The 14,072-nt window shown below is 49.1% G+C and overlaps 3 protein-coding genes across 4 annotated transcripts; 1 reads left to right on the forward strand and 2 right to left on the reverse strand.

The window, feature by feature from the left end:
- Positions 1-11: 11 nt before the first annotated feature.
- On the reverse strand, positions 12-6,762 carry CPSF4 (cleavage and polyadenylation specific factor 4). The gene is made up of 8 exons (XM_030958274.1): positions 6,487-6,762; positions 5,513-5,563; positions 4,862-5,014; positions 4,031-4,126; positions 3,808-3,901; positions 3,028-3,100; positions 2,382-2,474; positions 12-1,219 (listed from the first exon to the last, which is right to left on the reverse strand). The coding sequence occupies exons 1-8, from the start codon at positions 6,587-6,589 to the stop codon at positions 1,151-1,153; spliced, it is 732 nt and encodes a 243-aa protein (XP_030814134.1). The 5' UTR covers positions 6,590-6,762; the 3' UTR covers positions 12-1,150.
- A 179-nt stretch (positions 6,763-6,941) lies between these two features.
- Positions 6,942-11,496, forward strand: PTCD1 (pentatricopeptide repeat domain 1). Its single transcript, XM_030958273.1, has 8 exons — positions 6,942-7,511; positions 8,021-8,161; positions 8,357-8,575; positions 8,926-9,027; positions 9,346-10,095; positions 10,333-10,449; positions 10,766-10,948; positions 11,180-11,496. The coding sequence occupies exons 1-8, from the start codon at positions 7,053-7,055 to the stop codon at positions 11,357-11,359; spliced, it is 2,151 nt and encodes a 716-aa protein (XP_030814133.1). The 5' UTR covers positions 6,942-7,052; the 3' UTR covers positions 11,360-11,496.
- A 439-nt stretch (positions 11,497-11,935) lies between these two features.
- On the reverse strand, positions 11,936-14,001 carry BUD31 (BUD31 homolog). Of its 2 annotated transcripts, none has more exons than XM_030958137.1 (5): positions 13,946-14,001; positions 13,395-13,547; positions 12,857-12,979; positions 12,507-12,673; positions 11,936-12,206 (listed from the first exon to the last, which is right to left on the reverse strand). In XM_030958137.1, the coding sequence occupies exons 2-5, from the start codon at positions 13,486-13,488 to the stop codon at positions 12,156-12,158; spliced, it is 435 nt and encodes a 144-aa protein (XP_030813997.1). In that variant the 5' UTR covers positions 13,489-13,547; positions 13,946-14,001; the 3' UTR covers positions 11,936-12,155. The 2 variants fall into 2 exon arrangements, with proteins under 2 accessions (XP_030813997.1, XP_030813999.1); XM_030958139.1 differs by lacking the exon at positions 13,946-14,001 and adding an exon at positions 13,647-13,938.
- Positions 14,002-14,072: the final 71 nt, after the last annotated feature.

Below are 14,072 nucleotides of genomic sequence, written 5' to 3' on the forward strand. Positions count from 1 at the left end.
CCAACACAGGCTCTGGTCACTTCTCTTAATCCAGCCACATTTACCTTGTTCTTCAAGAAAAATAAATTCACAGCCAGCTTTTGCCATCAGTACATTTCAATAAAAACAAAGTATAAAGGCAGGCAGCAAATGAAGAGATGGGGTAGAATCAATAAGGCTCACATTGTGGGTATTTTTTTTCTTTTAATTCACATTTTGTCATTGGCCCTTTTGAAATAGTCATCTCAAAATAAACGGGGTTTGTGTTGAAAAAAAAAATGCTTTTAGAAGGAATCTCTACCAACACTTTAAAAGCAGTGTTCCGTAAGAATAAACAGCTCCACTTCCTGCTCTCTAGTGTGGGAATACCTGCTCAGTGTGAGCTGGATGACAGGGGCTGAGACAAGGCTCTTCTATTCCTACTCCAAGCCATGTTCTTGTCCCTCCTTTCTGCAAGTGGGAACTGAGCACAGCTGCTGCTTTCCTATAATCATTGTTCCTTATTGTCTGGCTAACCAGCGAGATGCCAATTTATTCTCCCCCTGATCAGTTCTCTCCCAGAAGATTGATTTCTAACCTTCAGTACAGCAAGAAGCACAGAAACAAAGTGAGTGGACACAGGTTTTACTGCCTGATGTACGTGAGGGGTCCCGTCAGCCACCAGGACAAGCTCACCAGGCTGACCTGGAGACAGGACTTGGCTTTTGAAGAGCTACAGGACAGCAGAATCCCTGCTTCCTCACTGAGGACAAGGCATTGCAAGTGTTAAGTTTTCCCAGTCAGTCTTCCTGCTTCCACAGGGAGGGCTGAAACGCTGCAGATTCTCCAAAGAGAAGTGGCAGAAGGAAAATACTTTAAAGAAACACTGGCCTAAGATGTGTTTATGTGGAGTGCTGCACCAGTAAGGGCTTGGTTTATCTACTGGCTTTTAGATCTACCTTTCATAAGGGCTCAATGAACACAGGCGGAGGCCAAAATTGATTTTAAAAAGGTTAAAACTTAAAAAAAGTTGGGAACAATTACAAAAACGTTGCTTAGCAGCAGCCAGCCTCTGACCAGTTCTTTCAGTAATGGCATTAAAAAAACAACCTGATTAATAGCTGCAGACATTGTGCTAGGCAGAAACCTTTCCTCAGTGGTAACAGCTCCCTTGCACCTTCCTGCTGCTCCTTCACTGTCCACTGAGAAAGGCCAGGTGTCCTTTGGTGCATCTGTTGGCATAATGACCTTTTTCACCACACTGAAACAGAAAGAGACAGGAATTATTGCAGAAATACAGCTCTTTCCTCCTAGCTGCCTTTATTAAGGCACCCAGCAAGTGCTCCCATTTGGAAGCTTTTCCACACGTGGAAGATGCAGCATTTAGCAGGTGCAGTGAAACAGGGTGTCAGGAGGGACAGGATTTATGGGCTGCTACCACGCCTTGGAGCAAAAACTGCTTCTATGCTGGGAGTAACCTGATGCCATGTTATTCTCAGGCATTTCCAAGGAGAGAACTCTCAGCACACAAGGAGGATTTCAACATTTGAGGCTTCTCAAACTACTCCAAGTGATATGCACCATATCCATGGGGGCTCTCCTGATCTTCATGAATAAACAAAGAAAAGCACCTCTGAACTTGAGAAAGTCACAGATTCGTGACTTTGCATCTTGAAGCTACTCAAACACAGAGAAATGCCAGTATCTGGTGCAACTGCCTTCTCCAGATCTGTAATTTACTTGCAGATAGAAGAGGCAGTTATTAAAGGTTTTCAGTGAAATGGATTCAGCTATTTGATATCCCTGTCCAATCACAGTGACTTTCACCCAAACAAGCACCTAAGGCTCAGAGTGGACATGCAAGATGTTGTAACTGTCAGAGCTAAAGGAACAGGAAGATTCTTTGTCCTTTTCTAGTGACTGTGGCTTTTGTGGAAAAATAAGGAGATGGAAATTTGTGTCCAAATTTTCCTGGTGCTCCTCAATGAGCAACCAAGGTGAACAACTCATTCCTTGGTTTGACACCACAGGATGCATTTACAGCTCAAACACTGAGCAGGCTTTGCAAACCTAATTTGTTACTTTCAATGACCTTCCAGGAGAAGAGAATCTACACCCACCAGTGTAAGCAAATCAGTTTGTGGGACAAAAAATTTCTATTAACTCTTATTTTGAAATGCGCAGCTTGGCAGTCTCCTTTCAGTCTTCGGGGCAGGGTTTTCCTGTTTATTAGCAGACAGCAAAGTCTTAGAGAATTTGTCATTGTCACAGCAAGGCAGCGACCTCAGAACTCAAGGCCAATTCCCACAGCTGTATCCAGGCACCACACAGTGTCTGCTGAGCAGAGCTCAGAATTCAAGGACCTTTTTACACTGTGAAAAAGCCTTTTTGCCTTCCCTCCTGAGCCCTCCCCTCTGCATTACCTTGTAGCAGGTGACCTGCTCCAACGGCCTGGGTCCTCTGTTCCCACTGTTGTTATTTTGAGATTGCATGACTCCAATGACTTGGGGTGTCCTCTGTTGGGTAGGAGAAGAGTTCTGACTCGTTAAGTGCATCAAGGATAAAGATCTTTGTGGTTTTTGTTTTGTTAAGAAGGGAAAAGAGCACCCCATATGTCAAATGATCAATTTTCCTCCAAATCTGTGTGTGGGTGCTCTGCCAGCTGGAGCACCAGAAAGAAGAAATCAAGCACTGAGCCTCACAAAGCCCAGTGATGCTGTTTTTCTCTGGAAAGCAGATTTGGAGAGTAGGTTTAGGCTGCTAAAATATCATTGCCATCATGGAGGGATGTCACCCTGATTACAAAACCTGGCAGACTGCTGCACAACCACATCTGATGTGTTTCTGTGTGGCGTGGGAGTGTTCTGTGACATGATCTCCATGTGAAGCTGGAACAATTGTGGGGTTTCATCACTACAGTGGCACTCAGGGTTGCTCACTGTTTAATTCTCCCTTCCAAACCCAAGAGCCTGGGTGCCCAATTTTGACCACTTGACAACCTGTTCTATTTTAAAGCACTGTGGGAGAGGTTTGAGGGTGGCTGTGTGGGGAGGCAGGGAATCTGGGTACCTTTTGCTGTGTTTGTGTTGGCTGAGGCAGTGGTGGTTGCTCTGTGGTTCCCATTGGCAGTTCAAACCGAGGGCTGGTTTAGATGGAAACAAGAAAATTGATTCTCAAATCATATGCCAACATTTTATCATCAGCTCAGTCAAGTATCTCCAAACAACAAAACATTCAGCCAGTTAAATCTGGCTCACAGGAAACAGACCTCCCCCTCCCCACTTCTCTTTACATATGTGTTGCATATCCCTCTGCCTTCTGGAATATAAATCCATGTGATTCCACTGCACTGATGGCACCTAATCACCATGCTCCTAATCACTTACTGGGAACTCCCTGGAGAGGCCCTGCTCCATATCATAGACTGGTTTGGGTTGGAAGGGATTCACAGCTCATACAGTTCCAACCACCCTGCCACAGGCAGGAACACTTTGAACTATCCCAGGTCGCTCCAAGCTCCATCCAACCTGACCTTGGACACTTCCAGGGATGGGGCAGCCACAGCTTCTCTGAGCAACCTGTGCCAGGGCTTCCCCACCCTCACAGGGAAGAATTTTTTTCTAATCCCTAATCTAAACCTACTCACTTTCAGTTTGAAACCATTTCCCCTTGCTCTGTCACTACATGCTCTTGTAAATACTTTTTCAATCCTCAAATCAGTAAAAATTTGGCCCAACTAAACACTGGCAAATCTCCAAACCATTGGGAAGCACGGGAGCACCCTCATTTGACATGAACCAGACCACAAAGGAAACACAAGGCTGCAGGGCAGGCCTGGAGCATACTCACTGCATGAATTTACAGGCAGGGCCCTCTGGACAGAATCCTACCAGGTAATTCACACAAATGACTCTCCGAGTGTGCCGATGTCTGCACAGGGGACCTGCAACAACACAAAGCTCAGCAGTTCACATTCCATACATCCACATCCCAGCAGATCACGCCAAGATGGAACAGCAACACTCCCCCTTGATCTGCAGGCACAGGAACAGAAAGTGTGGGAGGCACATACCGTGTTTGCAGAAGCCTCTGTCATACCAGGGACAGTCTTTGATCTTCGACTCCGGGTCAATGTGCAAGAATGGACATTCCTTGTTACTGCATTCCCCTGTACCAAAGGCAAACACACTTCTCAGTCAATTGTGCAGGGCTGAGATCAAAATGACTCTCAAAACATTACCTGGATCATGTAGCTCCCACAGAGCTGTTACCAACAGTTTTAAGTTCAGGCATAACAGTCTCACTGCCTGCATTAACCTCCATGAAGAGCTCCAAGGACTCATCCTTGGTCAGCCAAGTTCTACCAGACTGGATGATTTATGTTTTTAAAAACAATGGGGGAACTAAATTTGGAAGAGCAGTCATAGTAACAAAACCCAAACATTTAGTGCACCAGAAGTGTGGAGAAACTACAAATTGCACACTAACCTCAATCCAAGGAAACCTACAAGACTCTAAGTTTCTGGCATCAAGTTGCCTCATTATGTCCAGATCTCCAGAGCTGGAAAGCAAGTGCACAAAAGTTTTGCACACCCATGCCCTCTACTGCTCATCAGCTCCCCAAAATCAGAGTCATGCAAAGACCAGCTGCTCAGCCTACTCATCTCATACCCAAAAAAAAAGAACTTAAGGCAAAAAAAGCAGTAAAACCAGCAGGTTCCCCCCTCTTCCTGCAAGGGACAAGCAGTCAAGTGAAGACATTTAGAATACATCACAAATTTAGATGGATAATAAGGTGAAGCAGATCTGGAAAAATGTCAGTCCAACATCAGACACAGAAGAATGTAATGCCATGAGGAGGAGGGATCTTCTTCAGACTCCCACACCTGCAGGAGCTACTTACCAAATTTGGAGTAGAAGTAACACTCAGGCATCTTGGTCATGTCATACTCGTGCAGGAACTCGCACTGGTCTCCCTTTTTGCACAGTCCTCGTAGCCAGTGTTTACAAACAACTGTCTTTTCCCCACTGATGTGTCTGAATGGGCACATGCCTCCTGTGGAAGGGTGGGAGAAGGGAAAAAAGAACAATCAAAGTGTGTCACACAGAGCAACAGCAACCCCTCTGCAAGAGGAGTTTCAGAAGACATCACCTATGATTTTAACCTTAAGTGATAACAGCAAAACCAGGGAGTTCCAAAACAGCCTTGTGATACCCTCTAAGGAGCTTCACAACAAAGTCTCCAGCTCTTAATCCTGGAAACTACAAACCACAGCAACTAAGAGGCAGATCCACAGCAAAGACTGTTTATGGTGAGTTCAAACCTTCCTTTAACAATAGCTTTGTTTATTTATTCCCAGCTCCCTTAAAAAATATGATTATTTCCCAATTGCTGCAGATATTCCAACATCCTTCAGTTTTCTCCTCTATCTAGGTTATCCCCTCAGCTTTACAAAACAAGAGCACTATAATCAGTGCTGGAAAATCTGTTTTCACCCCTCCAGTCCTGTGAGAACAACTGCCTTTTCCAATACTCCACACAAGAATAACTTGCCTTTTCCACATGCCGCCTTTAAAAAAAACTCACAGACAGCTGCGCCCGATTCTGTGGAGAGAACAAGGAAACATTATCTATTTTATCAAAGCTTCATGGCAACCTTCAAAACATTTCCTGCCCTAGAAAGAAAATCTGATCTCCAACATCAAGAAAAAAGCAACACTTTGGTTTGGGGAATTGACTTTCCTGTGGGAGTTCCTTGTGAAAGCCTGGCACATAAAAATGTCTGTTTTCTTTTTGAGGGACTGCAAGGGGAGTTTGCAGAGATTTGGAGGTGCTTGTTTTGCTTTTCAGCTATTTAAGTTCTGGGTTTTCCTCTGCTGTTAAGTCAGTCATATCACAGAATACCCGGAGCTGGATGGGACCCAGAGGGATCGTCAAAGTCCAACTCCTGAACCCTGTATTTGTAATCATGGTATTAAAAGTCTTGTATTTCTTTACCAGAAGTGCCTGAAACAACCATTCGCATGTTATTCCTTGCAGATCCTGACAAAGAGGATCATTCAAGGGAGTTAAACACAAGTTTAGTAGCCCTGCCAGAAAAATTCAGCAAACTGTGAGTCTCCTGAGTCTGTGTCAGACTGAAGGAGATTTAGAGAGTCAGCCATGGATAAACCTAAAGCTGATGACTCTCCCCATCAAAACACCTCATCGACCAAAAGGGAATGAAAAAGGAAATATAAACTATTGTGCAGGAGAGTGATGTTTATTTACAGTAACATCTCAACTTTAATTTTCCAGCCTGGCTAGCAGTAACTACAAATTTCACTAAATAGAAAAGACAAACATCTGGGTTATGACAGAAACTTCATGGGGAAAGCAGAAGTTGGGTAGATCTACGGGTAAGACCTGAGGAAGACGCTCAGATCCCTGCAAACCTCCCAGGCAGCCCAGCCCTGCCCTGCCCTGCCCACCCTGCTCGGCCCCACGGCCCGGCCGAGCCCCCCGCGGAGCAGAGAGCCCACACGCACTGTCCATGCCAGGGAAGGGGAGCGGCTGTGCCCCCAGCTGCTGCTCCACGGCCAGCTCCAGGTCGAACGTGATGTGATCCACGCTGGCGATGAGCTCTTGCATGGTGGCAGCTGGGGGCCGCCGGCAACGGGAAGGTAGGGGCGGAATGGTGGCGGTGTTGGAGGCGGCGGGCGGGCGGGCCCGGGCGGGCCCAGCCCGGCCCGCTCCACTCCGCGCCGGCAGTGCCTGCAGTGAGGGGAGGCGGCGGCGGCAGCCCCGTGGCCGCCCCGCGCCGCCCGCCCGCGGAATGACGGGACCCACGGCGGGCACGGCCGCCCGGCGGGCAGCGCGCGCGCTCCGGCCAATCAGAGCTCGGGGCGCCCCAGCCCGGCGGGCAGCGCGCGCGCTCCGGCCAATCAGAGACTACCGGGGACACGCCCCTTCCGTGCGCGCAGGCGCCCTGGGTCAGGGGCGGGGTGAGGAGGGGCCGTGTGAGAGCAGGGCCGGGTCTGGGTTTTGATCCCGCTCGCGGTCCCGCTCCTGCTCCGCACCCGCTCCCGCTCTTTTCCGGGACAGCGGGCACATCATGGGCTCCCTGCGGCTCCTCGTTCCCCGCTGGTGCCGCTACGCCTCCCCCGCTGTGCTGCGGGCGCGGTGCGCAGCCCCCGGGATTGGAGCCGGGCAGGCGCTGCTCCTGTCCCGGCCCCCAGGCCAGGGCCCGCTGCCGGGCTGGAGAACGTGCAGCTCCTCCCAGGCCTCCTCCAAACTGCCCGGCAGCGTCCCGAGAGAGATCAGTGCTGGCAGCTCCGCTGGAGCTGCCGAGGAGCAGAAGGATGACGATGATGATGATGAAGGTGTGGAGTTCGGGACTCTGACTGATAAATTTTCCTCTAGGAAATATTACCACAAAACCACAGCGCACTTTCGGGATTTAAAGCTTCAAGAAGAAGGAGAAGAAGAACCAGAAAGAAAACCTCGACGTGGTCCTAAGAACACTCCATACTGGTACTTCCTACGGTGCAAGGCCCTCATCAAAGAGGACAAGGTTTGAGCCCAGCTCTTCTCTTGTTTTTAATAGCACTGATGAAAGATGCAGCTCTGACCAGGTCTCTATCACTTGGTATCTTTACAGAAAGAATTAAGATAAGAATTTCCTATAGAATCATAATAAAGCCCATCCAGTTCCACCCCCTGCCATGGGCAGGGACACCTTCCACTGTCCCAGCTTGCTCCAAGCCCATCCAACCTGGCCTTGGACACTTCCAGGGGTCCAGGGGCAGCCACAGCTTCTTTGGGCAACCTGTGCCAATGCCTCACTTCCTTCACAGTAAAGAATTTCTTCCCAATATCTAACCTAAATCTCTCCTTTGTCAGCTTAAAACCATCCCCTGTCCTGTTACCACATGCCCTGGTCCAAAGACCTTCTCCAGCCTTATTGTGAGGAACCCCACACTTTGTAGGGCTTGCACTACAATCTGCCCACAGTTCATATATTAATATTCGTTGTAGTTGATTCTCTTGCTGCCTCTTGATGGATTTTTCTCATCCTTGTAGCTGGCAGAGGCTCTGGAGCTGTTTGAGGTGCAGATGCTGAAAGAGGATCGTGTCCAGCCAGAAGAAGGCAATTACACTGTTCTCATTGGCGGCTGTGGCAGGGTTGGCTACGTGAAGAAGGCATTCAGGCTCTACAATGATGTAGGTTTAACTTCTCCCTCAAAGTATTTTCTAAGCTAAAAGGATTTCAAGCATTCAGTCATGTTCCTTTGTCTCCAAAATGCCTCTGCATTAGTGTTGGCACCTTCATAGCCTGAAACTCTTAAAAAAAAGTTTAAAAATTCAAGCGGTCCTTTTGCAAAAAAGCCAGTTCAAATCCTTCTTCTCTTCCTTCAGATGAAAAAACGAGGGTTAATCCCCACAGAGGCCACTTACACAGCCCTGTTCAACGCCTGTGCTGAGTCCCCCTGGAAGGACTCGGGGCTGCAGAGCGCCCTGAAACTGCGGCAGCAGCTGCAGAGCAAAAACCAGGAGCTGAACCTCATCACCTACCACGCCCTGCTGAAGGTCTGTGCCCTCTGCTCAGACCTCAGGATGTGCTTGGATATACTCAAGGTAAATTGGTTGCTTTTCTCCTGTTAAACCTATTCTGTGCTGTGGTTAAAGCTCCTGGAAGTTGACATGGTGCATTGGGTTTTAATTTCATTTCCAGCAGAGATAATTACAGGTCATGTGTTTCTGTTTAATTGGTCTTTATTGTCACACAGTGAAATTGTATGTACCAAATACAATTGATATTGGTACCAAAGTCTAAGCTTAATTACCTAAAAGGAGGCAGCTTTGGCTTTAAAACTGTCTGAGGTGTGTCCAAAACTTGTTACATCTATCCCCAGAAGATGAAGGTGGTATTTGACTTCACCACACAGGGTAACTGGGAAGTTTAATGCTCTCTCTGCTCTTTTCAGGAAATTGTGCAGAAGGGCCATGTCCTCACAGCTGAGACCTTCAGCTTCCTCCTCATGAGCTGCATAAAAGACAGCGAAAACGGCTTCCGATTTGCCTTGCAGGTTTGTCCTCATGTTCTGAGGGGAGGGAAAGTGCTGCTGCATAGTAACTCATCACCTGAACACATGGAAATAGCAGTGGGGTGGTGAAATGGGAGGAGTTCAGCTCCTCCTAGCACAAGTTCTGAAAACCAGACTTTGCTCAGGACATCTCATACATTGGTAAATAACCCTGGATCATCACACAGGGCTCTCCAGCTCAAGGTCACTGTCCTTGTCATGCTGTACATTCACTCCTTCTCACACAGATCCCATTGACAGATATACTTACAGGCTGCTAGAGATGCTCCTGTTATTTAATATCCATCTTCCCCTCTTCAGGTGTGGCAGCAAATGAATAAGCTGGGAATCAAGGCCGACAGCCACACCTACAACCTGATGCTGCGTGCAGCCAGAGACTGTGGGATTGGTGATCCCACTGTGGCCTCTAAGCTCCTGCTCAGCCCCCCTGAGAACTCACCTCAGCTAAAGCTGCCACCTGGCAGGCGGAAGAAGGTGAAAAATCAGAGGAAGAAGGGATCAGAGAGTGCTGCTGTCCAGCTGGATGTGGAAGCTATGGAAAAGCAATTATTTCAGGAGAGTTCGGTGCAGCCCGAGGAACGGATCCAGCAACAAAATAAAGATGTGGCTGGGGCTGAAGCAAAACCAGCTGCTCCTGACAGCCCCAGAGTCACTCACAGCACGGCTGGAGCCTTGATGAGGAGAGCTCAGAGTGAGATGGAACAGGGACAGCCACACCCAAGCCAGAAGCTGCCTTTGTGCAACCTGCCCAACCTGTTGGATTCCAGGGTGGCTGACACAGCCGTGGTTTCCCTGGGGACAGTGGCCACACCATCCCACAGACTGGCTCTGATGGGGGATGTGGAGGGATTCTTGAACAAAATGAAAGAGGACAATGCAGAGCCCAACATTAAAACGTTCACATTACTGGCTGAGCTGGTGGAACCCCAAAGCCCCTCAGAATCCTCCCTGCTGGCATTGCTGGATGATCATAAAGTAAAAGTAGATGTGACCTTCTTTAACACTTTAATGAGGAAGAGAAGTAAACTGGGAGACCTGGAGGGAGCAAAGGTGAGAGAAAAACCTCAGAACCAGCCTCATCACCACCTCCTTGTCTCAGACTTCTCTTTTGCTGAGACCCATTTCTTTGTCCACAGTAGAAACTGGGATCTCACACCGTTTCCCACAAGGTGGTGCTTGGGTTAATTTCTGAGTATTTATGGATTCTGTTCTAGCATGTCCAGCTCCCTGTCTGGAAAGCTACAGTAAGAATTTTTGGGAAGTGATGCCACCACTTGTATCTTGCAGAGCATGCTGCCAGCTCTGGTGAAGAGGGGACTGTCACCTAACCTCCACACATTTTGTAACTTGGCAATTGCCTGCCACAACCAGCAGGATGGACTGCAGCTGCTCTCGGATTTGAAGGTAATTAAAGAAAACTCCTCTGCTGCTTGGGGTCTGAGCTGCAGGAAGAGGCAAAGTGAAGTGTTAATGCTTTTAAAACACCTGCTGAGGTTTTTGTGATGAGTGGTTTTGTTCTTTTCCCAAAAGAGCAGCTCCAGAGTAGCTGGAGCTCAGGTGGTCTGTCTTAGCTTGTGCTGGCACTGCACAAGCTGCTTCACAGGTGCTGTGATGAGAGCTGTGCTCCTTGTGTCGAAAGTGCCTCTCTGCCTCTTCCTTCTGCAAGTCCTGCACTAGTCAGCAGATAAACTTGTTCAACCATACCATTTGTTCTTTCCAGAGGTCAGGAATAACTCCCAACAAGTACATCTACAGCAGCCTCATTGCTGCAGCTGTGAGGCAGCTGGATTACAGTTACCTCACGGAGATCCTGCGGGACATGAGGAACAGGCAGGTGCCTCCCAATGAAGTGATCATCCGGCAGCTGGAGTTCGCAGCACGCTACCCTCCCAAATTTGACAGGGTAAGGAGCCACAACTGGCAGGCTGTGAAGGCTTCAAAAGGACACCAGCAAGGGAGGGGAATCATAAATATGATGATTTAATGTCTGCCTGAGTGTCCTTTGGGTTTGTCTGGTCTGGTTGATGATTACTTGATCGCTGTTTCTTTGGTAGGATCTTGTAGCTCCTGCAGGCTGGTGCTGAAGTGAGCTCTCATCTAACAGAAACTTGTTCTGGTGGATTTCTCTTTGCAGTATAAGCACAAAAACCCATACCTGGAGAAGATTGATGGTTTCCGTGGCTACTACTACCGGTGGTTAAAGGTGATGGCTGGAGAGGAGACCCCCCACCCCTGGGCCAAGTACAGGACAGCAAAGCCTGGGGGGCAGGACAGCGAGGCAGAGGCTGTGCAGGAAAAGGGAGCAGGATGCTGAAGTTTCAAGTTCTTCCAGCACAAGGAAGATGCATGACTTGCTTCTTTAAACTGGCTTGTAGCAAAGTTGCTTTGTGTATCCCCAACCCCCAGTTATTGAAATAGTTACATAATAAAATATTTCCTTTTGTTTTAAGGAGGAGCAAATACATTTTCAGTGAATTTCCTTCAATTGATGAGGATTAGATGGGCTGTAGTTTAGCAAACCCCATGCAAAACCAGGAAGAAGCAAAATCAGATTTAACAGGGGTTTAGCTCAGTGCTGGTTTTGTCTGTGTCCTGTCACTTCACATGTGACCTCTAAGTCTCTAGACCTCTGGCATTCCTGAAGGGATCTGTGCATTAATTCCAGGCTACAGACCTCAGCAGAGAATTCCAGTGAAATGCAGCTTCCATCTGCACGTGGTCAGGGAAGAACTCGGACTGTACATTTGGGAACTGTAATTCCTTTCCACACAGCCTTTTACATGGACTTAGCTGAGAAAAAACCCAGAGCAGAGCAACCTTCAAGCACCCAGAACACATCCAACAGGAGAAGAGGGGCACAGGAATGTTTCACCAGAAGATCACAGCAGTCTCTCAGGAAGGCAAGCTTTATTTTAAAATAAATGGCTACACAAAACCCTACTCCAAAGCACCCCCCGTTTATGCATGATCCAGGTGATCATGCTGATGCTTTAATTTAATACAGAAATAGCCCATCACAGCAAATGGCTGTAATTGCACTCATAGTCCATTGAGGAGGAGGAGGAGGATGTCTCTCAAAGTTCAAGAAACAAGTTTGATGGCAAAAGGCTTCACCCAGAGCAGCCTCTGCATCCACAGTGAGTGCACTCAATGATTCTGCCCTGAAAAACAAACATGAGGAGGGTGTTAGAGCCAAGCACAGCCAGGCCAGCAGGCTCAGACCTCCAGGCAGGGAATGGCTCTTGGTGGGAAGGGTTTCCACAGTTTGGTGTTACTTCCCATACTTTTAACAACCTTAAATGAATCCCAAAGCTGACAGTAACTTCAGCACCAGCTGGACACCAATTCTACCAGCAAAGGCAGAGGAAATGACCAGGAAGAGCAGCACTACCCCCTCTGCTGTCCCTGAGCTGGGAGAAGTCAGAACTACAGCAGGGCAGAGGAACAAGCTGGAGACTCACCACTTCCAGCTTGCTTTTGGGGACCCTGCAGATGCAGTTGGTGCCAAAGTTGGTGTCCCGAGTCTGGATGCAGCGCAGGCAGCAGAGGTTCTCATAGCCCTGCTTCTTCCACTTGGCTATCAGGTTTTTGTCAGCATAGCCCTCCTTGATGCAGTACTCATAGAGCTCTGGGGAGGAGCAGACAGTCACAAGTTATCAGCAGATACCAGCTGTAGTAACCAGCAGGTAAAGCTGGGTTGCTGCAAGACCTTCCCTCCATCCTCCTTCCCCAGAAACCTGATCCCACCAGCTCCCAGTTCAGTTCACAGGTGAACACCTCGCTCACTCCAGTTTGGCCCTGCCCTCCTCACCTCTGCTGATTGCTTTCCTCTTGTAGAAGAGATCAAAGATGTAACGTGTTTTCTGGTGGTGGATCCTGAAGATGGGCCAGAGAGACTCCACTTTCCTCTTCCCTTCGTGTGGCTCTGTCTCAGCTGGGAGGGAACACAAACACCAGGTGACCAAGTGCTTCCCTCACTCACTTTGCAGTGAACTGTTCCAAGAACGTTCATAACTTTTAATACACGGCAGGGATAAGACTGAGATTAATGGGAGGAGACTCAAATGAGAGAGACCTGACCTGGAACAGCTCCTTTGGGATATAAAACCAGTGGTAATGGGATGACATGACCCACACCCACAGGAACTACCACACACCCATGAGCTTCATCCCTCAACCAGCTGTAACCAAACCTCTGTGCTCCATAACCCTAAAATTAGGGACCAGCATGGCCCAGGACCAACCTGCAGCACCACTGGAGGCACAGACACAAAAAAGGTTCCCCTGTATCCATGAAGCAGCTCTTGTGAGCTTGTTTTGGGGTCTCATCCCTGAGAACACCCACTCACCTTCTCTCATCTTCTGGTCCAGCTCGTCCAGCGTGGGCTCGATCAGCTCCCAGCCATCCGGGGGAGGCTTCCTGCTCCTCTTCACTTTGGGCATTGCCTGGGGAACGAGAGGGCCAAAGGGCGAGGGGAACTGCCAGCACTCCCTCAGAATCACTGGGAAGAACGGAAGGAAATCCGCTGTCAGATATATTTCTCCTAAGATTTCTCTGCCCTCTTCCCGTTTTCCACTACAAGGATAAAAATGAGTTTTACGGAGCTCGTGAAAAGCTCTGTGAGTGCCGCACGATAAGTCAGTTATTCTCCTCAGCAAAGCGCGGCCACCGCTCCTTCTCCGAGCTGACAGCTCCGGTCAGATCCCGGTGATGCAGAGGCCGCCGGCCCGGCCCGACAGCCCCACAGCGGAACCCGGGGCTAGCGGGCTGAGGGGAGGCCGCAGGTCCTGGTCCCAATTCCTGTGCGGATCCCGGTCCCGGCCCCTTTCCCTGATCCTGATCCCTGCCCCTGATCCCTGTCCCTGTCTCTCTCTGTCTCCCGGTCCCGGTCCCGCTCACCGCCGCTCCCGTCGCGCCGCCGCCGCCGTCACCCGGGGTCCTCTCGCAGCCGCCCCGCCCGTGGCCGCGCCCCCTGGGCTGCCCCGCACACTGCCTGAGCAAAGCGCTCCCCGCCGCCCGCGCCGCC

Source organism: Camarhynchus parvulus, chromosome 14 (genome assembly GCF_901933205.1).
Source record: "Camarhynchus parvulus chromosome 14, STF_HiC, whole genome shotgun sequence".
In the NCBI taxonomy this organism is placed as follows: domain Eukaryota; kingdom Metazoa; phylum Chordata; class Aves; order Passeriformes; family Thraupidae; genus Camarhynchus; species Camarhynchus parvulus.

Excerpts from the sequence above, each read along its gene's own strand:
- CPSF4 (XM_030958274.1), bottom strand. The coding sequence starts at position 6,589 with ATGCAAGAGCTCATCGCCAGCGTGGATCACATCACGTTCGACCTGGAG. Across the intron at positions 3,902-4,030 it reads CAGAGGCTTCTGCAAACACG|GTCCCCTGTGCAGACATCGG; the intron begins GTATGTGCCTCC and ends GTGTTGTTGCAG. Across the intron at positions 1,220-2,381 it reads AGCAGGTCACCTGCTACAAG|TGTGGTGAAAAAGGTCATTA; the intron begins GTAATGCAGAGG and ends TTTCTGTTTCAG.
- PTCD1 (XM_030958273.1), top strand. The coding sequence starts at position 7,053 with ATGGGCTCCCTGCGGCTCCTCGTTCCCCGCTGGTGCCGCTACGCCTCC. Across the intron at positions 8,162-8,356 it reads CATTCAGGCTCTACAATGAT|ATGAAAAAACGAGGGTTAAT; the intron begins GTAGGTTTAACT and ends CTCTTCCTTCAG. Across the intron at positions 9,028-9,345 it reads GCTTCCGATTTGCCTTGCAG|GTGTGGCAGCAAATGAATAA; the intron begins GTTTGTCCTCAT and ends TCCCCTCTTCAG.
- BUD31 (XM_030958137.1), bottom strand. The coding sequence starts at position 13,488 with ATGCCCAAAGTGAAGAGGAGCAGGAAGCCTCCCCCGGATGGCTGGGAG. Across the intron at positions 12,674-12,856 it reads GAGGAAAGCAATCAGCAGAG|AGCTCTATGAGTACTGCATC; the intron begins GTGAGGAGGGCA and ends GCTCCTCCCCAG. Across the intron at positions 12,207-12,506 it reads CCAAAAGCAAGCTGGAAGTG|GGCAGAATCATTGAGTGCAC; the intron begins GTGAGTCTCCAG and ends TTTGTTTTTCAG.